The following is a 21,620-nucleotide window of genomic DNA, read 5'->3' on the forward strand; positions in this document are numbered from 1 at the left end:
CGATTATCCACCCGAATAGACAAGGCTACCAAGCTGTCCAGGTCACTAGGCTCCGGATAGGAGATCAACTCATCCTTGAGCTGCTCCGACAGACCCTGGTAAAAGGCCGCTTGCAGAGACTCCTCATTCCACCCACTCTCCACAGCCAACGTCTTGAACTCGATCACGAAGTCGGCCACGCTGCGAGTTCCTTGGTGAAGCGAAAACAGGCGCCTAGCTGCGTCCCTCCCTCGGACGGAATGGTCGAAAAGCTTCCTCATCTCGGCCGTGAACCCCTGGTATGAAGCCATGCAGGGGTCTTGTCGTTCCCAAACGGCTGAAGCCCACTCTAGCGCTCGACCACGCAGCAACTCAATCACAAAGGCTATCCTAGCCTTGTCTGTGGCATAAGAGTAGGGCTGTAGATCGAACACTAACCCACACTGCATAAGGAAAGAACGGCATCCTCCCAGCTCCCCCTCATATTTATCCGGCGTCGGAACCTTGGGCTCACGGAAGGACACCGCTCCAGACGCGGCAGGCGAGATGGGTGAAACCGGTAGTGGATCCTCCACCGGAAACTTGCGCTGGTTCTGGACCTCCGTCAGACCGGTAGAAAGGTTCCGAACTGCCAACGCGATCTCCTGTAGCTCCGTGCTATGATGGCCCAACATCTTCTCCTGATGGGTAATGGCATGGCGAACAGAGTCCAGGTCCGCTGGGTTCATTACTGGCCGGATCGTTCTGTCACGAGTTACAAAGCCAGAACCCAGAAGCAGACCAGGACAAGGTAAGTTGAAACGAAGGTGAGTGTTTATTTACAAATTCAAGAGTGATGCTGAATAATCCAGGGAACAGAGCGGGCGGCGTTGATTAGTTGTTGGGGGGTGCAGTGGTTGATCCAATCATGGCTCGGCAGCCGCCGACCACCAGGCAGAGGTTGGATGAAGGTTCCGGACGAGTGACTGCAGATGGAACAAAACGGAGGTAAGTAAACAACAAACCAACAAGGTGCAAAACAACAAAAACTAACGCTAGAAGCTCTAAGACTGATACTCTGGTAAACCTACTGTTCATGGCTAACGATCCGGCAGGGAATGGATGTTAGGCCAGAGCCTAAGAAGGGTGATGATCAGGACCAGGTGTGCAGATTGCTGATGGGATGCAGGTGCGGAAATCAAGAGAGCTCCCCGGAGCGTTCCAGAACCCTCGGGAAACTGGAGATCCCGAGCAGAAAAACTAGTCCACAGACAGGACCCGACTCAGACTGCCGGGATCGTTACACAAACCCCGGCCTGGTCTGCTTCCGACCTTCCTGGAAGTCTTGCGATGTTGCGCTTCTGGGTTTAGAAACTGTGACTGTGTCCCCTTTTCTCAGCGGAGGGAGGGAGAGTGGAGGGACGGTGATTCAGGTGAGGCCCGGTGCTCCCTCCCTCCCCTCAGACTGATCATAAGTGACTTGTTCTCAACTGGCTTACCTGGTTAAATAAAGGTGAAATAAAAAAAATAAAAAAATAAAATAAGATGAAGGCCATCAGTCCAGTAAAAAATTTAATAAAAAATATCCCGCTCACTCAGCTGTTCCTCACAAGTAATACAACAAATGATCTAATACCAGTGTGATCATATACCTACATTTTTTAAATATAATTTTGAAATGGTCTGAGAAGAACAACATTGGCAGGGCAATTCAAGCATAGCCAAAATGCAGTGATAATGTATTGGGCCTATAGCCTACTGCACAAACCTAATTGCTGCAGAACTGTTTTAAGTGGTTAATGTTGCATAGGCTTACCTTTTTAAGTCATGTTAGAAAAAAATCTTGGCTTGCATTTTGACTCAGAAAAGGTTGGTGACCACTGCCCTACATACTGGTCTTGACAAGAAGAAGAAAAAAAACAGTCAGGGGAGGTTCTCTTCTGCACTGTTCAACCAATCCAGTAAATGTGGAGGAGGAGTTAAGATGGAGTGTTACCACAGAGTTTGTAAACCCAGAGGCGCAACATCTTGAGACTTCTGTCAATGCTTGTGAAACAGACCAAACAGACTAGGCCGGGGGTTTGGGGTTTGAGAAGAATGAGAGAAGTGAAAAATTCTTCCTTAGTTGTTAATTTTCTTGAAATCTAAAGGCATAACCTAGAGTTGAGCCAATGTCTTTAAGCTGCAATATGTAATTATTTGGGTGAACTGACAAAGTTCACATAGAATGTGAGTTATAGATCTGTTATTCTCATTGAAAGCAAGTCTAAGAAGTGGTAGATCTGTTCTATGTGTGCTATTTCTATGCTTCCCGTTTTTAAGTTTTGTTTTTGGGTCTTTTGCTTTTGCTTTCAGTTTTATACACCTGCTTCAAACAGCTGAAAATACAATATTTTGGGTTATGGAAACGATATTTCACAGCGGTTTAGATGGTACAATGATTCTTTACACTATACTTGTTTGTTTTGTCACATAAACTGAAATTAGGCTAACTATTTGAATTTTAGCAACCAGGAAATGGCGGAGAGATTTCTGCTTAGTGTATCTCTAAGTAGTTGAACATGTTATTACTATAACCTAGTGAAAGTGACAAACTGACACGTTTTTATTTTAGTCAAAAACTGCTTTATATCGAACGAGTGCCTTTGATTTGACGTCCTGGACATGCACAGTTTGGCCCCAGAGCGAGATGACTGTTAGACCCCATTATGTGTTTCTACTTCACCTTAGCTAGCCAATGTCACCATGACATCGCCTATAAGTGTGATCTGGGATTTCTATTAGAGAAGCAGTTTTAGCCTATCTTCATACAATTTGTAAGTTGCTCTGGATAAGAGCATCTGCTAAATGACGTAAATGTAATACTGTGCTGTCTTTTGGTGTCACCTTGTTAATATCCAAAAGTGGAAGTGCGTCACAGGCTCTCTTTCCATTTCCCCTGAAAACCGGAACATCCGGTTGTTGGGGACTCGGCAGAGAGGCTACAAATGGAGCAACCAACAGGTACTTTTCTTGAAATATAGTTGGCAACACTGCGGCTCACCTGGTACTTTAGGAAACATGGCGGCCGTCAGTAAATACCTGACAGCTAAAAACTCCTCGATAGCTGGGGGAGTCCTACTCGTTTTATGCATCCTGAAGCAAAGAAGAAGAAGAGGTGGCAAATCAAGCGGGTATGTTGCTGAAGAAATTATATAATCGAATCTCTGTTGTACTTTAATTGTTCGTAGCTAGAGCGCACATGCCATCGGTTCTTGACCGAGGTAAAAGTAGTTATTGGATATTTATCTTGTCAATAGCTATTGAACCAAGTATGCCATGACTATGAAAATGTTATATTCTGAATCAGGGGTGGATGGAGAACATTCCAGTCTTTTTTACTTATTTTGTTGAATTTTTTTTATTTTTATAATACGATTCCGGATTATCCACTGTTTTTTTTTGTAGTTGAAATGTAAAAAGAAATTGGATGAGATTTTAAATTTTTTTGGGATTATTTATATATTTTTTGGGGTGGCTTTCAATCTTCAATAGCTCTCTGGTTCTAAATGTTGATTTGCAGGTGGACCTAATCACTGCATGTGGTGTTGCAGCCATGAATGGGTCTGTCCATTAATCACTCTCCTCATCCCACCCCAACAACCTGCTCTTTAACAGAAAGAGACAATCCCAAAAGCAGTTAGTTATTTTTAGAAAAAATTTCAAACAGAAATTATGTGGATTGTTCTCCATCCTCCCCTGTTCAGAATATATCATTTTCATAGTAATGGCATGCTTTGTGTAAGAGCAATTGAAGATTGAAGTCAGAATATCTAATATAAAACTAATTTTACCTTGGTGGGTTCTTGTATCACAGTACTTGTGGCCAGCAATTGAAGTTAGACAGATGTCTAGAATGTCCAATTTGACAGGTGTAAAGTCTTAAATCTGAAGGTCAGTGTGATATATTGCAGTTATCCATAAGAGACAGGGGTTGATGCATGTCGTAGCAGTAATTATGTGTTATTATATCTCTGATGTAAGTCTCCATTCTCATTTGCAAACAATAGAAGTCTTTATAACCCGGGTCAGCAGGATAATTGGGGCAAATGTTGCTATATTTGGCAACAAAGTAACAAAGACACCACTGTCAGTTTTCACGCACAATACAATGTTGCTTATTAGCATCTTGCTGCCTGTTGGTATAATTGAAGTTAATTGGACAGTTACAAATTGCTAATTAAGTTCAGGTTAAATGCTGTGTCAAGACTCCATGTGACCTTAGTTTAGCCTACACGCCATACACTTGGTTTATGATGATCATGATGAAACTAATGTTACCTTGGTACGGTGTTGCTATCCTGATGTTCAACATGTGTCTGTTGAAACATTGTATCTGACTCTATGTCCTTTACAGTAAAAAAGGGGGCTCAGAACTGGTGTTGAGCAATGAAGTAAGTATGTAAGCGCATCAACAAATGTATAATGTGTCAAACTACATGTCATTGTCACATTTGTCCCTTAACTGCTTTGCCTCTATTATTTGTGCAGGACAAAGCAGCTAAGAAAGATCGGGCGGCAGTGGACTATGTCTTCTTCCTCAGAATCAGCAAGATCATCCGTATCATGGTGCCTCGATGGTTCTGCAAAGAGGTGAGCCTTGTGGTTGGGTTGTTATTGTGTTACAGAAAATATGGTCAACAATTGCACATATTGAGCAAAAACAAGATCTTAGTAGTTCCCAATGGCATATTATAAGTCCGTTATTATGTCATCTGAATAATAATATTAAGTGGATGTCAATGTCTAGGTCCATAAGTTATGTTCTGTTGTGTCATATCATGATAAGCGTTGAACCTTGAAGTAATTAATCTCTGAGGGAACAGGCGATATCCTTGTCTTGTACAGATGGATCTGTGTTCCTTCATTGCATCACTTTCACGCCACAATTTATCTCTTCCTCTATGCATGCGTCTCAACATTTACATTGACATTTTAGTCATTTAGCAGACGCTCTTATCCAGAGCGACTTACAGTTAGTGAGTGCATACATTTTCATACTTGTTCTACAATATTGTCTAAACTTGTGTGTTCTACAAACCCATGGAGCCTAGATATTGACTTTGTATACTGATCAGTTTGTTTGATAAGCCAAGGTCGCGATGACATGAAATCTGTTGGGTGTATCAGAGTTTATCCTCTATTGAACTGAATGAACTCTAATATGATGAAAATACTGGTCATGCTGTTAGTTAAGGACAGACCTATTCTACATTTCAACTGCCATGTTTTACTCATTCATCTTTTTTATTAGTTTACACACATTATTTACAATACAACATGACCTTGATTTGTTTAAGAGCTATCCATTGTATTGTTTAATCTGAGGGATTTGCTCATCTGGTGTTGTCTGTTCCCTACCTGTCCTGCACCACTTCTCTATTCCCTCCATTGTTAACACGCCAGACTGGATACCTTATCTTCATCGCTGCTATGCTGGTGGCCCGGACATACTGTGACGTATGGATGATCCAGAACGGAACCATGATTGAAAGGTTAGAACCACAGAGCTATAATAGTGTTCTAATGCTAGTTCCACGGGTAGAACACTGACTTTCCTTGTGACTTGTTATGATGCTTCACTATGGCTGTTAACTAGATCATGATGGCCAATGAGTTTGGTGGTGGAAGTGTTGAAGGGGTTAAAATATTATGGTCCGGTTCCCCATACACAGATTCAGCCTAGTACTGGACTAAGACGCATGTTCAATGGAGATAATAATTGTAGTGCTCTTTACTCCATGACTAGGCTTAATCTGGGTCTGGGAACCCAGCCCCATATCATACAGTATTTATTTTCCTGCTCAGGAATTGATTGCTGTCTTTCAATCTCCCGCAGTGGTATCATTAGCAGAGATAGCAATCTGTTCAAGAAGCACTTTTATTCCTACTTTGCTGTCATACCATGGGTAACTCTCCTCCACGTGGTGGTTTTCATAGAACCCAAACCTATAAAACCAATAACTTTTTCATTTTTTTTATTGCCTAGTACATTTTTACATTTTACATTTTTAGTCATTTAGCAGACGCTCTTATCCAGAGCGACTTACAGATAGTGAGTGCATAAATTTTTTCATACTGGCCCCCCGTGGGAATCAAACCCACAACCCTGGCGTTGCAAGCGCCATGCTCTACCAACTGAGCTACACGGGACACAGTTAAGTACATGTACTAGGCTCTTCAGGACAAAACATTTGTAAACTCAATATGACTAATTGCCATTGGCTATTCCAATGCATCTATTTGTATGACAAATAATCCCTCATGTCAGAGCTCCTCTGCTTCCATACATCTCATGGCCAATATAGCAAAACACTAGCTAGGCCTTATAGGTGTCTACTTTTTTGGTTGTTACTTTTTCCCCGCTCTCCATGACTGCTAGCTCAGTCACCAGATATGTACAGTGAGAGAAATAAGTATTTGACCCCTCTGCAAAACATGACTTAGTACTTGGTGGCAAAACCCTTGTTGGCAATCACAGAGGTCAGAGGTTTCTTGTAGTTGGCCACCAGGTTTGCACACATCTCAGGAGGGATTTTGTCCCACTCCTCTTTGCAGATCTTCTCCAAGTCATTTGGCAACTCGAACCTTCAGCTCCCTCCACAGATTTTCTATGGGATTAAGGTCTGGACACTGGCTAGGCCACTCCAGGACCTTAATGTGCTTCTTCTTGAGCCACTCCTTTGTTGCCTTGGCCGTGTGTTTTGGGTCATTGTCATGCTGGAATACCCATCCACGACCCATTTTCAATGCCCTGGCTGAGGGAAGGAGGTTCTCACCCAAGATTTGACGGTACATGGCCCTGTCCATCGTCCCTTTGATGCGGTGAAGTTGTCCTATCCCCTTAGCAGAAAAACACCCCCAAAGCATAATGTTTCCACCTCCATGTTTGACGGTGGGGATGGTGTTCTTGGGGTCATAGGCAGCATTCCTCCTCCTCCAAACACGGCGAATTGAGGCCAAAGAGCTCCATTTTGGTCTCATCTGACCACAACACTTTCACCCAGTTCTCCTCTGAATCATTCAGATGTTCATTGGCACACTTCAGACTGGCATGTATAAGTGCTTTCTTGAGCAGGGGGACCTTGCGGGCGCTGCAGGATTTCAGTCCTTCACGGCGTAGTGTGTTACCAATTGTTTTCTTGGTGACTATGGTCCCAGCTGCCTTGAGATCATTGACAAGATCCTCCCGTGTAGTTCTGGGCTGATTCCTCACCGTTCTCATGATCATTGCAACTCCACGAGGTGAGATCTTGCATGGAGCCCCAGGCCGAGGGAGATTGACAGTTGTTTTGTGTTTCTTCCATTTGCGAATAATCGCACCAACTGTTGTCACCTTCTCACCAAGCTGCTTGGCGACGGTTTTGTAGCCCATTCCAGCCTTGTGTAGGTCTACAATCTTGTCCCTGACATCCTTGGAGAGCTCCTTGGTCTTGGCCATGGTGGAGAGTTTGGAATCTGATTGATTGCTTCTGTGGACAGGTGTCTTTTATACAGGTAACAAGCTGAGATTAGGAGCACTCCCGTTAAGAGTGTGCTCCTAATCTCAGCTCGTTACCTGTATAAAAGACACCTGGGAGCCAGAAATCTTTCTGATTGAGAGGGGGTCAAATACTTATTTCCCTCATTAAAATGCAAATAAATGTAACATTTTTGACCTGGATTTTTTTGTTATTCTGTCTCTCACTGTTCAAATAAACCTACCATTAAAATTATAGACTAATTTCTTTGACAGTGGGCAAACGTACAAAATCAGCAGGGGATCAAATACTTTTTTCCCTCACTGTATGTGCTTGAGCTAATGCCACTTTTCCTTGCCAATTACTATGACCATCATGGCAGAGGAGTTGGCAGATCTGACGGAGGCCAGAGGCTAGTTACTGCTACTAATGTTGAAATGAATTAATCTGTTAATATCTATCTGTCCAATGTTTGCTCATTTTGTGCATGTTGTGGTTTGCAGTGCAATTATCGTTCGCAACAATGCAGATTTCAAGAACTACTTGTTCAAGTGTTGCAAAGCCATGCCAATTGTAAGTGTGTTTTTGGTATTTCATCGCATCCAAAATTAACTTAAGTCTTGATGTCAATTGATATACTTGAGTCTAATTTAAATCTCATATTGCAGTAGTAAGTTAGTTGTATAACGAATAGTTTACAAATACCAGACTTCTTAATGTGCTACAGTAGCCCTACAGTACTTCCTTAGGGTTATAATTGTTATTTTGGTGTAAATTCTCAGAGGAGGTCTGATATTAATAATAATATGCCATTTAGCAGACGCTTTTATCCAATGCGACTTACAGTCATGCGTGCATACATTTTCATACTTGTTCTACAATATTGTCTAAACTTGTGTGTTCTATCAGCTGAGCTACAGAGAACATGATAATATACCCTGAATATCATTATTAACCTCTCTACTGTAATTCATCACTTACCAATACTAATGTATCAATAACCATATATTTAACTCATACATTGGCTGGAAAACTGGATAATATTTTGTATGTGGATGTACATTTTAACAGAGTGTCAAGCTTGTGTATCTTATCCTCTAGACACTTGGTATTTAATTTGCTCTGCATTAAACGGTCCCTCTGCCCATGGAATGAACAGATCTAGATTTCATCACATGCATACTGTCTTTGGAGAACAGACGCTGCAATAGGTTGTGTTTTGATTAAGAGCTGATTGTAATAAAATGTATGTTTTGTGACTGTCCGTTTCTAGTTTGCCTTGGTGAATAACCTTCTAAAGCTGGGTCTGAATGAGCTGAAGCTGAAATTCAGAGTGAGGCTGACCAAACACCTCTACGATGAGTACCTCAAGTAAGCACTGTTTACTGCCTCATCTCAGAACCTTGATGTCTGGCTTTTTTGTGTACATTCCACTAGGGACTACAGATAAAAATGTGCTAACTAACTAAATCTGTCGCAATGGCATGTTGAACATGGTCCGTAACAAATACAAAAATTACAGCCAATCTACTGTCTGCAAATGAACTCACTCAACATGTGCCATCCCCAGAGGATACACATACTACAAAATGGGCAACCTGGATAACCGCATCGCCAACCCTGACCAGCTGCTGACTCAAGACGTAGAGAAGTTTTGTAACAGTGTGGTTGACCTCTATTCCAATCTCAGCAAGGTACAGTAGAGTAGACCTAAACCATCATTTTTACTACTGTTTGTTTTAAACTGAAGTATACCACCTTGGCTATATGTGTGTGGTGTCTGGTGCGAATTTGTATAGTATTTGTAGTACATCTTAGTCAATTATTAACTTCTTGTGTAAATCATAATATTGCTGAAAACAAGCCATCAAGAAAGCTACATAGTGTAAAATGTAACTAAAGTACTGCATCTCTCCTTTAGCCTCTCTTGGACATTGGACTGTACATCTTCAAGCTGACGTCTTCCATCGGCGCCCAGGTGAAAATATATATATATATATATATTACTCAGATTCCAGACGCATCCAATAGATTCCATTCAGGTTTTAACAGGATGTGATGTCACCATTTCCCTCAGGGCCCATCGAGTATGATGGCCTACCTGCTGATCTCAGGCCTGTTACTGACTAGACTGCGGAAGCCCATCGGTAAGATGACTGTCACTGAGCAGCGCTACGAGGGAGAGTACCGATACGTCAACTCACGACTCATCACCAACAGGTAAAGGATCTACACTGACTTTATCATGGGTTGGCAATACAGTGTTTTCTGATTTTAAAGTAAAACCTGTTAAATCAATCCTCAGTCATGGAGTGAGTTATTTAAAAAAAGATAACTAAGTTATGTTAAACATGAACTGTTTTGACACAGTGAGGAGATCGCCTTCTACAATGGCAACATGAGAGAGAAACAGACGATTCACTCAACATTTAAGAAACTGGTAAGTACCATTAGTCCTTTGTCAGTAAGAGGTATATTAAAGATATCTTCGTTCACTTCCATCTCAACGGGCAAACAGCTGATTGTGATTGGAACTGTCTTTAGTGTCTTAATAATGTTGTGATACCTTTTTCTTCTATTTTCTCAGGTCGACCATTTGCACAAGTTCATCTTCTTCCGCTTCTCTATGGGCTTTGTAGACAGCCTGATCGCCAAGTGTAAGATCAGATTTTTTTAACCCTACAGCTTATGATGTCCTCCGTTACATAGCCAGAGATACATGACTGCCAGTCTGTTTCTGTTCTTGCCAACTTGCTCAATGCAGAATCGGTTTGGCACCAGAGCTATGAGTCTCTTCTTGGGGTCTCTTCCTCCCTGCAGACATGGCCACTGTGGTGGGCTACCTGGTGGTGAGTCGGCCCTTCCTCAACCTGTCCCACCCCCGCCATTTGAACAGCACCCAAGCTGAGCTGATGGAAGACTATTACCAGAGTGGCAGGATGCTGCTGAGTCTGTCCCAGGCTCTGGGAAGGATTGTACTGGCTGGCAGAGAGATGACCAGGCTTTCCGGGTGAGACTTCACTCTTCTCAAAACACTGTGATCCCATCACCTATTCCATTGAATTGATTAAATTAAATTGGAAGGCTTCTCTAGCCAGAGACCACATAATGGACATCACTCCTATCTTTCCATGCCTGCTCTTCCATCACTGCTCTTCATGCTTTCACTCCCAAGTGCTGGGGAGGAGGTCTTCTGATATAGGCCTGCCTCTCCTTCCCTACAGGTTCACCATGCGTATCACTGAGCTCATGAAGGTCCTGAAAGAACTGAACTCTGGGAAATACGAGCGCACCATGGTCTCCCATCAGGACAAAGAATCAGAAGTGGTAGAAAGAGTTGCACTGGTCCCGGGCAGTGGACAGATCATCAACGTAGACCACATCATCAAGTATGTGTGACAATCCTTAGTGAATTTCTGTCCATAATATTGGCTGCATAAAATTGCTTTGATATTTTAATTTTACCTCACTGAAGTTGGCCAAGGTGTTTTCTGAGGTCTGTGCATGATTCGTCACTAAGAACAGTGTCTGTGTTGGTGTTGCAGGTTTGAACACACACCACTAGCAACACCCAATGGAGATGTCCTGATCAAGGACCTGACCTTTGAAGTGGGCATCTTTCTTTCCTTTATATCTTTTATTTAACCTTTTTATTTTGGCATGGTTAGTCTCACTGAGAACTTACAGGTCTCTTGCAAAATAGATGTTATGAAATGGTAAAGCTACCATGACTTTGGAGTCCCTCGCCAATGAATGTGTGCCACTCGTCTAGTTATTTAGTTGGACCTAAAGTACACTCAAACAACTTAGTATTGTTGACATTCAAAGTTCGGAGGGCCACGCTGGATGTTACAATGAGGTTATTTTCTCTCCCTGACACTCCCTCTCTCTTTCTCCAGGTGAGGTCTGGCACCAATGTGTTAGTGTGTGGGCCCAATGGCTGTGGCAAGAGCTCACTCTTCAGAGTACTGGGAGAGGTGAAGAATAGTCTGTTTTTATGATCTTGTTATTTATTCATATTGACATGACTGTGCCTGTGTAAGATAAGATGTGGCAATGGAAGATCTGGTAATAATGGAAGTACTGCAACAAAGTCAAACATTTTGGTTCAAGTGACTTAACAGAGTACAGTAGGCCCTGGAGGTAACATTAGGTGTGTTGTCTATAGCTCTGGCCTCTGTTCGGAGGACAGCTGACCAAGCCTGAGAGAGGGAAGCTCTTCTATGTTCCTCAGGTAACTAAATGGACACCTTGAGTCTTTCATATTACCCATGTTATATTCTATTCCATGTTTTGGTAAATTGCCAGCCATATTGGCTCTACTGGAAGGCTGTTCCATCTTATTGTAAAGACCCTACATGACCCCTGACCTCTTCCATTTTATTGTAGAGACCCTACATGACCCTTGGCACGCTGAGGGATCAGGTGATCTACCCTGACACCTATGAGGAGCAAAAGAGGAAAGGCATCTCTGACCAGGTGCTGAAGGAGTACCTGGGCAATGTCCAGTTAGGTCACATCCTGGACAGAGAGGGGACCTGGGACACCGTGCAGGACTGGATGGATGTCCTCAGTGGAGGAGAGAAGCAGAGGATGGCGGTAAGACGAAGGCGCAGAGTTCTACCTGAAAATGATCGCTTTCTTCAGTTTCTAATCCAGAGGGTTTCTCAAGCTTACATCATCACATTCAAATTCAGTTTATTACAGTTGGGTATCATAAGGTGATTGACTTTGTTTTGTATGTGTGATGTCTGTCTGTAGATGGCCAGGTTGTTCTACCACAAGCCTCAGTTTGCCATTTTGGATGAGTGCACCAGTGCTGTGAGTGTAGATGTTGAAGACTTCATCTACAGTCACTGCAGAACGGTACGGATATCCCCAACCCACTCCAGCCTTTAACCTTGACTCTTAGCATGTACTGCTGCTATATGCCTGAGTGCTTACTTCCATCTTTATGCAACTTCAGTTTAATAAATAACAATACACGTTACATACAAGTTATGTCTGCAGCATAGTTCCTCATGTAATTATTTGGTCTCACTAGTGTTTGTGTAGCTGCTTTTCTTATCTTATGACTGGTTTGTTACTTCATCCACAGGTTGGCATCAGTCTGTTCACTGTCTCTCACAGAAAGTCTTTGTGGAAACACCATGAGGTAAGATGACAACCTTTTTGGAAACACCGTTACATGGGTCTTTGTGGCTTCTGATGCGTCAGTGTACAGTATGTTTTGCTGTGATACATCTTCTGGGAGTTTTTAGTGGGACACTCCTTCAGGCAGTTTTCTAAGATGTAGCTTTTGTTTAATTTGTGTCATGTCAGTCAAAAAGTTTTGGTAAAGTTCCCCTGGTGTGGCTGCCTGGTAATGGAACCACACTTTGAAAACATTTTGCTGACAGAAATACCCCTTGAATTTTTGGACAGCTGAAATGTGACTAATCTTGTTTTGTAACTTCTTCCAGTACTACCTTCACATGGACGGAAGAGGGAACTACGACTTCAAACCTATCACCGATGAGACTATAGAGTTCGGCTCCTAGAGGAGCGTCAACAACGCACCATCCTCCGGCCTGGAGAAAGGCACCCACTAATTCTGCACTTAAAACAAACCTTGACTTTTTAATCAATTGTAGTTTTCTTTTGACAAGCTGTATTTAAAATATCAGATATGTTAGTCTGGTTAAGTAAGCATTTGTCAACGGTGATTGTATATGACTTGTAATTTATTGTTCAAGTTGGCCTAGACTAATTATGTTTGCATTATTCGCCTGCAAACTGAATCCTGTTTCATAATAATTGTGTTAGCTCATACAGATAACTGGGATGGGTTCAGTGATCCTGACACGTCACTGAGGGAAGGCAGCAGTATAATCAAGATCTTGTATTTTTCTAAGAGCAATAACTACCAAGGTATTTTTATAACATACAGAGGAAGCTGCTGGTTGCCTCTATGGGGGTGAAATCCTTCCATGTGGTTTCCTAGCCTGGTTCCTGATCTGTTGGTACTGTCAAGGACTAGGCTATTCCTTATGGGCCTTGGGTGAGGAGAGACCCTGATCTACTGTAGAGGAAGTGAAGCTCTAGACTCCCTTCCTCTCAGTGGGTTTGTCCCAAATGGCACTCTATTCCATATATAGTGCACTACTTTTGTCCAGTGCCATCTAGTGACTCCCGTGCCGTTTGGGATGCAGCCAAAGTGTTCCAGAGGAGCAGCCTGAGCAAGGCTCTGGACAGAATTACGAATCTTTCATCCCAAATAAGTACTCATTATGTGGTCGATATCTTTGCAGGCGTTCCGGCGATCCCCTCGAACGTGACGTCTGTCTCTGAGGCAATACTTCCATAACTAGAATAATTATCAGGCTGGATGTAGCAGTGTAGGCTTAGTATGTGATGATTGATTTATGAGGAATTGTATGAAATGTGACAGGTGCGCAAGGTGTTGCCCTTCCTTGGATCAGGATGGTGCACTTGATCAGCAGACCCCCTGAAGCCTTGCCCCTTGCCGCTGCAGTAACTACTACCCAACACTTGCCTCTGTTTTTCAGTGTAAAATACTGTAACAATGTTCTTAGTCCATTTTTTAAAAACTGAACTGTAAAGAAACAGCCTCTGTAGAAGGCATGGTTTTATATGGGAGAGAGACTATATTGTGACTTCACACTATAAAGTGTATGGACCTGCAATAACTGTATGAACAATACATTTTCATTAAAAAGAGACTGACTGGACTGTCATTATCACAGGGTTACATGGGGGAACAGGTGTTTAGTGGGCTTATGGTTTATGTCCTACAAAGCCCATAGAGGATTTAGACCGTAAATAGGAGAAATGTGAAATGCAGGTAGACAGAGTTTTTCAACCTTAATGCATTCTCTTGGGTAGGTAGGTTAAGTATGATTGAAGCCTGAGCTGGGGTCACCTGATGGGAGGAGACAGAAACGTGTCAACACAGAGGATGATACCTCTGGAGAATGTGGGTAAAAGGTTACCTAGGTCAGAGTTCAAACATATCTTCAGAAAATATGTGTGTTCTGTCGTCCTCTGAATTAACTCCATACATAATATTTTGTACATTAAATTTCATAGAGTTAAGTTTGATAAGAGCTGTGATTTTACAGTATATCTTTGTTTTATAAGGATACTAGAGTTGCTCATATGTGTTTCATACAGGCACATAATGTAATGACTTTCCCATTTGAACCTTGGCATAGACAGCAGAGTCGTAAAAAAAAGGTACCTGAGCGTTACATTGAACACGCCTTTGCACACCTCTGTCTTAATAGGTGAAAGGTCATTGACATCCACTGGTACAGAGTACAGACTTTTGGGGCATAGAACTCAAGTACACACGTGACTTGACCTGACCATTCTTTCCATGTTAATCATTAAATCAAGAGACATACTAAGGGAAGTTTTATAGTTGGACTGTAAATATGTCTAGGTGAAATTTTATATATTTTTACTAAATGTCCTGTTTTCATCTAATTGTGGTATTCATATATGTAGCTAATTTATTTACATTCCATATATACTATGATATGCTAATTTGATCACTTCAATTGATTGTCTAGCCTTTCCATTGTTCTGTGTCTTTTTTTCTGACATGGCTCAATACAGGAAGTTATTTTGAAACCACAATACTGCTTCCTCTATATGAACAGTTCTAAAGAGAACAAATAGATAACTTATTTCTGTTACAGCGTGTGACACACTGACTGACTGCTCAACTGTTCGTTTTCATTGTTAGTAATCTATTCCTCTCCACCCTGGCATAATGGATCGGTTGCATCTGCTGCTACTGGTGTGCTTACATTCAGTCTGGCCTCACTGCCAACCACTGGATCAAGGTACAGTTTTCTATCTATCACTGTTATCTGTGAGTGTGGCTGTTTTCTAATATCAATTTGAATTCAGACTGTAATGTAATTGTACCAAGCACATGAGATCGTATGAAATAGAAAGTAGCTGAAGAATAATGTGTGATTGGTCTGCTGTGTTTGTTATACCGGTCCTTTAGCATCGCTGCGGTTTGTTGGGCTGGGGGACTGGGGAGGCCTCCCACTCTTCCCCTACTACACCCCTCATGAGCAGGCCATCGCTGAGGAGATGTCCTGGGCGGCCCAGACTCTGGGACTGGACTTTGTCCTCAGTCTGGGAGACCACTTCTACAACAGTGGAGTGAAGGACGTGGATGACCCACGCTTCAAGGTCAGTTCACACGAAAACACAGTTCATAGTTCACACTGCAATACACTCAATACACAGTAGTAATATCATATTGTAAAACTCAACATCTCAACATCTAGTCCGGATTGTGTTATTTTTTGTTATTGTACCACACAACACTTTGTTAACTACAAAGGGCAGGCTAAATATATATTATGATCCATTCTGTGTTGAGATTGGTGTTGTGTACAGTATCAAATCAACGTTTATTGGTCTCGAACACAGATTTGCAAGTGTTATGTCAGGTGCAGGGAAATTAATGTGTTCCATCAGTGCAGTAGAATGTCTCGCAAATATAATACAAATACACAATAATAAAAACATCTAAACAAGAAATAAAGAAATAACGATCCAAGTAGATATATTAGGATGACAATATAAATATGTGGTGTGTACAGACAATATCATTTGGAAAATAAAATGGTATGTACAGTACTAGGTATACTAGGATGAGCTATTCACAGTGGTTCCGTGTTTCTAGCCACCCAGCTTTGTGACAGAGGAAATGTAGTTTGTTGAGTACACAGAGTGACGTAACACAGATTAACAGATGGAGCTGTATTAAGGTGATAGTGGAGAGGGCACTTTCGCTCAACAAACTCTTCTAGAGCCATCCCACTGGGCACAGGCGCCAATTCAACGTCTATTCCACATTGGCTCAACGTCATTTCATTGAAATGACGTGGAAACAACGTTGATTCAACCAGTATGTGCCCAGATGGATGTGATTTTCTTGTGAAAAAAAATTAAGTGAAGCAGATGCCTGCCATCTTGTGGTAGCATATTGTAGATGAACTAGTTCTACAGAGCATTGGGATCTTAGTAGTTTTGCAGGACACAGAATGATATGTAACATAAATACGTAAATATGGATAATAGAAAATAGAAACTGAGCATTTCCCCCATAATTTTTTCTTTACCTTTTGAATTGACTTGTTTGTGAGTTTGCATCTGTCAGTCATTTTCCTGGGTGTAATAATTACATTTTTCCTCCTGCAGCACACCTTTGAGCGTGTCTTTTCTCAACCATCACTGGTTGACATCCCATGGTACCTGGTGGCGGGAAACCACGACCATCTAAAAAATGTATCTGCTCAGATTGCTTACTCCAACAGATCGGAGAGATGGTGAGCATCTTTAACAGTGCACTAGATAAACTGTGTTTTGATTGTTTTCACCATACATGCTGAATAAGTACAAGTTATAAAGGCTTTATATAGCATACAAAAAGGATTCACAAATCCTCTAGAAGCATATTTCATGGTGTATAAAGGGTGACATAAACAATCTAAGCTGACATATGGAATCGTTTTAAGATTGTCATACTATGGATCATTTAGCTACTTGATTTTAAATTTTACGACCCCTTTAGGTATAAAAAAATATATAGTGCATTCGGAAAGTATTCAGACCCCTTGACCTTTTCCACATTTTGTTACGTTACAGCCTTATTCTAAAATTGATTAAATTCTATTTTTCCTAATCAATCTACACACAATACCCCATAATGACAAAGCGAAACTGGTTTTTAGACATTGTTGCTCATTTATAAAAAATAAAAACAGAAATACCTTTTTTACATAAGTATTCAGACCCTTTGCTATGAGACTCAAAATTTAGCTTTGGTGCATCCTGTTTCCATTGATCATCCTTGAGATGTTTCTACATCTTGATTGGAGTCCACCTGTGGTAAATTCATTTGATTGGACATGATTTGGAAAGGCACACACCTGTCTATATAAGGTCCCACAGTTGACAGTGCATGTCAGAGCAAAAATCCAAGCCATGAAGGTTGAAGGAATTGTCCGTAGAGCTCCGAGACAGGATTCTGTCTAGGCACAGATCTGGGGAAGGGTACCAAAACATGTCTGCAGCATTGAAGGTCCCCAAGAATATAGTGGCCTCCATCATTCTTAAATGGAAGAAGTTTGGAACCTCCAAGACACTTCCTAGAGCTGGCTTCCCAGCCAAACTGAGCAATCGGGGGAGAAGGGCCTTGGTCAGGGAGGTGACCAAGAACCCGACGGTTACTCTGACAGAGCTCCAGAGTTCCTCTGTGGAGATGGGAGAACCTTCTAGAAGGACAACCATCTCTGCAGCACTCCACCAATCAGGCCTTTATGGTAGAGTGGCCAGATAAAAGCCACTCCTAAGTAAAAGGCACATGACAGCCCACTTGGAGTTTGCCAAAGGAGCCTGAAAATAGCTGTGCAGCGACGCTCCCCATCCTACCTGACAGAGCTTGAGAGGATCTGCAGAGAAGAATGGGAGAAACTCCCCAAATACAGGTGTGCCAAGCTTGTAGCGTTATACCCAAGAAGACTCAAGGCAGTAAGGTGCTTCAACAAAGTACTGAGTAAAGGGTCTGAATACTTATATAAATGTGATATCAGGTTTTTTCTTTTTATACATTTGCAAAAATGTCTAAAAACCAGTTTTTGCTTTGTCATTATAGGGTATTGTTTGTAGATTGATGAGGGGAAAAAACAATTTAATTAATTTTAGAATAAGGCTGTAACATAACAAAATGTGGAAAAGGTCAAGGGGTCTGAATACTTTCTGAATGCGCTGTATATAAAAGTATTTGATGAAATATTGAATTTGGCCTTTACTACAGTTTTTTTTAATATATTTTTTTACACATATTTAACCCTTTTTTGGGGGGTAAGCACAAAATTACCTCCATACTTCAAGTTTTTTTTTTACCGGTTACCTTCAGATGAGTCCCATGACACTTGTGGGGGTCGTAGAGCAAAACAGAGAAGACCATCATTTTTGTGAGAATCTTAGTTTGTAGCCCAAACGTTTCAGACGCTACAAACAGAAGTTGGCACATCGACGGTACCGACTTAAGACGATTCCCGTGACACTTGTGGGGGAGCAAAACGGAGAACACCATCGTGTTCATGAGTAAGAGTCTCCCCTTTCCATAGAGTGGTCATAATAGTTTGTAGGCTGTTCGAACGCTACAGACAGTTTCGTGAGAAGACCGATTTTTGGGATGTCTCTAAGACAAACACCTCTCTAGCTCTGCCACCTTTCACCTCATATGCGGAAGTGCGATTGAGACGCATCCAATGCAAAAAAACAGATATCTCTAGTTTAAATGGACGGATTTTGATGGGGATTTTTGTATTATGCACTGTTGCATTAATCGACTCTAGGGGGTTGAAATATTTTGTCTTGCCCATTCACCCTCTGAATGACACACATACACAAGCCATGTCTCAATTGTCGCAAGTCTTTAAAATCATTATTTAACCTGTCTCCTCCCCTTCATCTACACTGATTGAAGTGGATTTAACAAGTGACATCAATAAGTGATCATAGCTTTCACCTGGTCAGTCTGTCGTTGAAAGAGCAGGTGTTTTGGATAAAAGCATCTGGTAAGTGGAATTTGAATATTGGGTCCCACTTTAAACGAATTACAACGTATAAAGGCTATGTGTTCTTAATGTTTTGTATACTCAGTGTATATAGCCTTTATACGTTGTAATTCGTTTAAAGTGGGACCCAATATTCAAATTCCACTTACCAGATGCTTTTATCCAAATTGTGAATTAACTTTAAGTATGTGATCCCTGTGGGAATTGAACCCACAACCTTTTTGTTGCTATTACCACGCTCTTACCAACTGAGCCACACAGGATCATAACGGCTGTCTTCTTCTCTCCTCTTCTTACCTCAGGAGGTTCCCTGAGTTGTACTATGAGCTCCAGTTCAAGGTTCCCCAGAGTAACGTGTCGGTGACCGTCCTGATGGTTGACACCGTGGTGCTATGTGGGAACACCTATGAGGGCACCCAGCCCAAAGGAGAGGAGGACCCGGAGGCTGCTGCCAAGCAGTTAGACTGGATCAACTCCAGACTGGCAAACAGCAAGTAAGTCCACATGGTGCAGTTTCCTGGACCTAGATTAAGCATAGTCCTGGACTGAAAAGCCCAATGGAGACTAGGCTTAATCTAGATTGGAGAAACTGGCCCTAAAACACAACAGGTCAAACACCGCCTCTTAAGTACACACAGTTCAATTACATCTGTGAAACCATTGTGGTGGAACAGCAGACAATTTAACACTTAAATAACACTTGAATGGATTCAATGTTTTTCACAAGAAAGAAAAGTCTTGGATCTGACAATTTGTTGTTCGAGTCTCAGGAAAAGAATGTGAAGATTTCAGAGCATGTTTGTAGAGATCCCTGACTGACTCCACTCCTCCACTCTCATCACTCTTTTAATCAAGAGACCTTCACTTCACACCGCTACACATACATTCCTCAACTGTTACTGTATGAGGACTAGATACTCCTGTAACAGAAAAGGTTCAGTAAGCCAGACTTACATTATGAGTAACCTTGCCTGAGACAAAGACTTGTTTTAGCTCCTGGAAGCGAATGCCTAGGCTTTAGCTCAGCTGGCTAACACAGTCTTGTGTCTATCTTTTTCTCCCAGGTCAGAGTTCATTGTGGTGGCTGGTCACTATCCTGTGTGGTCCATTGGTGATCACGGCCCCACTAAGTGTCTTGTGGATAGACTACGGCCACTGCTAAAGAAGTATGATGTCACAGTCTACCTGAGTGGTCATGACCACAGTATACAGGTGGGTTATCATGCATGTTATGACCATACATGTACAGACAATAACATGGGTTCAATGTTACAGTTTGAATAGACAAATGTTATCATTTCACAGTCACTTATTGAACAACTGATGTTGACCTGACTCTCCATACTCCTACCAGTTTATCAGAGAGGATGATGGGAGTTCCTATGTGGTCAGCGGGAGTGGGGCCTTTACAGAAATTTCCACTAATAACATCAACAGATTCCCGTCTTCATGGCAACGGTTCTCCAACGCTGTCAACCATACATCCGGGGGGTTCGCTTACTTTGAAGTCACAGAGAACAATATGACTGTCAGCTACATCCAGACTGATGGGAAATGTGTTTACCAAACAGGACTGGCAAAACGCAAAGTCTGACACAGACAGAGGCATCGTGAAATAGTCAACAATGAACTACAATAGGCCTAATATGCTGACTGTAACTAAGAGTATACTGTATCTTTAAGCCATTTACAAAACTGAAAACATCTCCTCATTCCATTTCAATTAATCTTTTAATCAATTAATTTTTTTTTTTTTTGCTTTGGAATGTAAAAAAAAATGTGTGCATAAGAATTCCACAGAATTGTAATTGTAATGTAAGTTTTTCAAAAAAATTACCAAAAAAAGAAATTGTTTAACACTTTACGTTTTCTTGGACTGTAGAAAAAAAATTTCAGATGATTTTCACAGAATTGTAATTCTAATGTAATTTTAATGTTTTGAATGTGTTATATTTTTCTTGAAATCAAAAAACAAAACAAATTGTGAAACTAATAGTCAGTTGAATGACCTGCAGATGGTGCTGGTTAGACGCTTTTTGCAGGAACTACACAAGACTGATGTCTGCTGTGATAACGCTCAAGTTGCGTAATCTTTCTCACCAGACATAGTGACATTAACATAACATTCCCCCACTACTCAACAATGTCTCATTTAAAAGATAAACACATTACCACAAATTAATGATAAGACTTTATTATGAAAATGCCATTAAAATCAAACAGTACCATATTACTACCAGACTCCACAGTTATAAAAGTGTTTAATTTTTCTTTGATTATTTTCCATCATGTTTTGTCATCTAACTGTTTGGTATACACTGAGTGTACAAAACATAAAGAACACCTTCCTAATATTGAGTTGCACCCCCCCTTTTGCCCTCAGAACAGCTTCAATTCTTCGGGGTATGGACTCTACAAGGTGTCGAAAGCATTCCACAGGGATGCCAGCCCATGTTGAGTCCAATACTTCCCACAGTTGTTTGAAGTTGGTTGGATGTCCTTTGAGTGGTGGACCATTCTTGATACAAACGGGAAACTGTTGAGTGTG

General features: G+C 41.5%; 2 protein-coding genes across 2 annotated transcripts; both read left to right on the forward strand.

Moving 5' to 3' along the window:
• The first annotated feature begins 2,824 nt into the window (after nucleotides 1-2,824).
• LOC121550102 (ATP-binding cassette sub-family D member 3) lies at nucleotides 2,825-14,177 on the forward strand. Its single transcript, XM_041862254.2, has 20 exons — nucleotides 2,825-3,131; nucleotides 4,355-4,391; nucleotides 4,489-4,590; nucleotides 5,404-5,492; nucleotides 7,961-8,030; nucleotides 8,731-8,828; nucleotides 9,028-9,151; nucleotides 9,379-9,435; nucleotides 9,535-9,677; nucleotides 9,828-9,897; nucleotides 10,045-10,114; nucleotides 10,278-10,467; nucleotides 10,682-10,846; nucleotides 11,003-11,066; nucleotides 11,357-11,434; nucleotides 11,626-11,691; nucleotides 11,847-12,056; nucleotides 12,219-12,323; nucleotides 12,556-12,612; nucleotides 12,920-14,177. Exons 1-20 carry the CDS (start codon nucleotides 3,019-3,021, stop codon nucleotides 12,995-12,997), a joined length of 1,986 nt encoding a protein of 661 aa, XP_041718188.1. The 5' UTR covers nucleotides 2,825-3,018; the 3' UTR covers nucleotides 12,998-14,177.
• An 87-nt stretch (nucleotides 14,178-14,264) lies between these two features.
• Nucleotides 14,265-21,426, forward strand: LOC121550103 (tartrate-resistant acid phosphatase type 5). The gene is made up of 7 exons (XM_045210597.1): nucleotides 14,265-14,901; nucleotides 15,208-15,307; nucleotides 15,478-15,668; nucleotides 16,686-16,813; nucleotides 19,375-19,566; nucleotides 20,137-20,284; nucleotides 20,427-21,426. Exons 2-7 carry the CDS (start codon nucleotides 15,235-15,237, stop codon nucleotides 20,664-20,666), a joined length of 972 nt encoding a protein of 323 aa, XP_045066532.1. The 5' UTR covers nucleotides 14,265-14,901; nucleotides 15,208-15,234; the 3' UTR covers nucleotides 20,667-21,426.
• Nucleotides 21,427-21,620: the final 194 nt, after the last annotated feature.

Source organism: Coregonus clupeaformis, chromosome 34, assembly GCF_020615455.1.
Source record: "Coregonus clupeaformis isolate EN_2021a chromosome 34, ASM2061545v1, whole genome shotgun sequence".
Taxonomy (NCBI): Eukaryota; Metazoa; Chordata; class Actinopteri; order Salmoniformes; family Salmonidae; genus Coregonus; species Coregonus clupeaformis.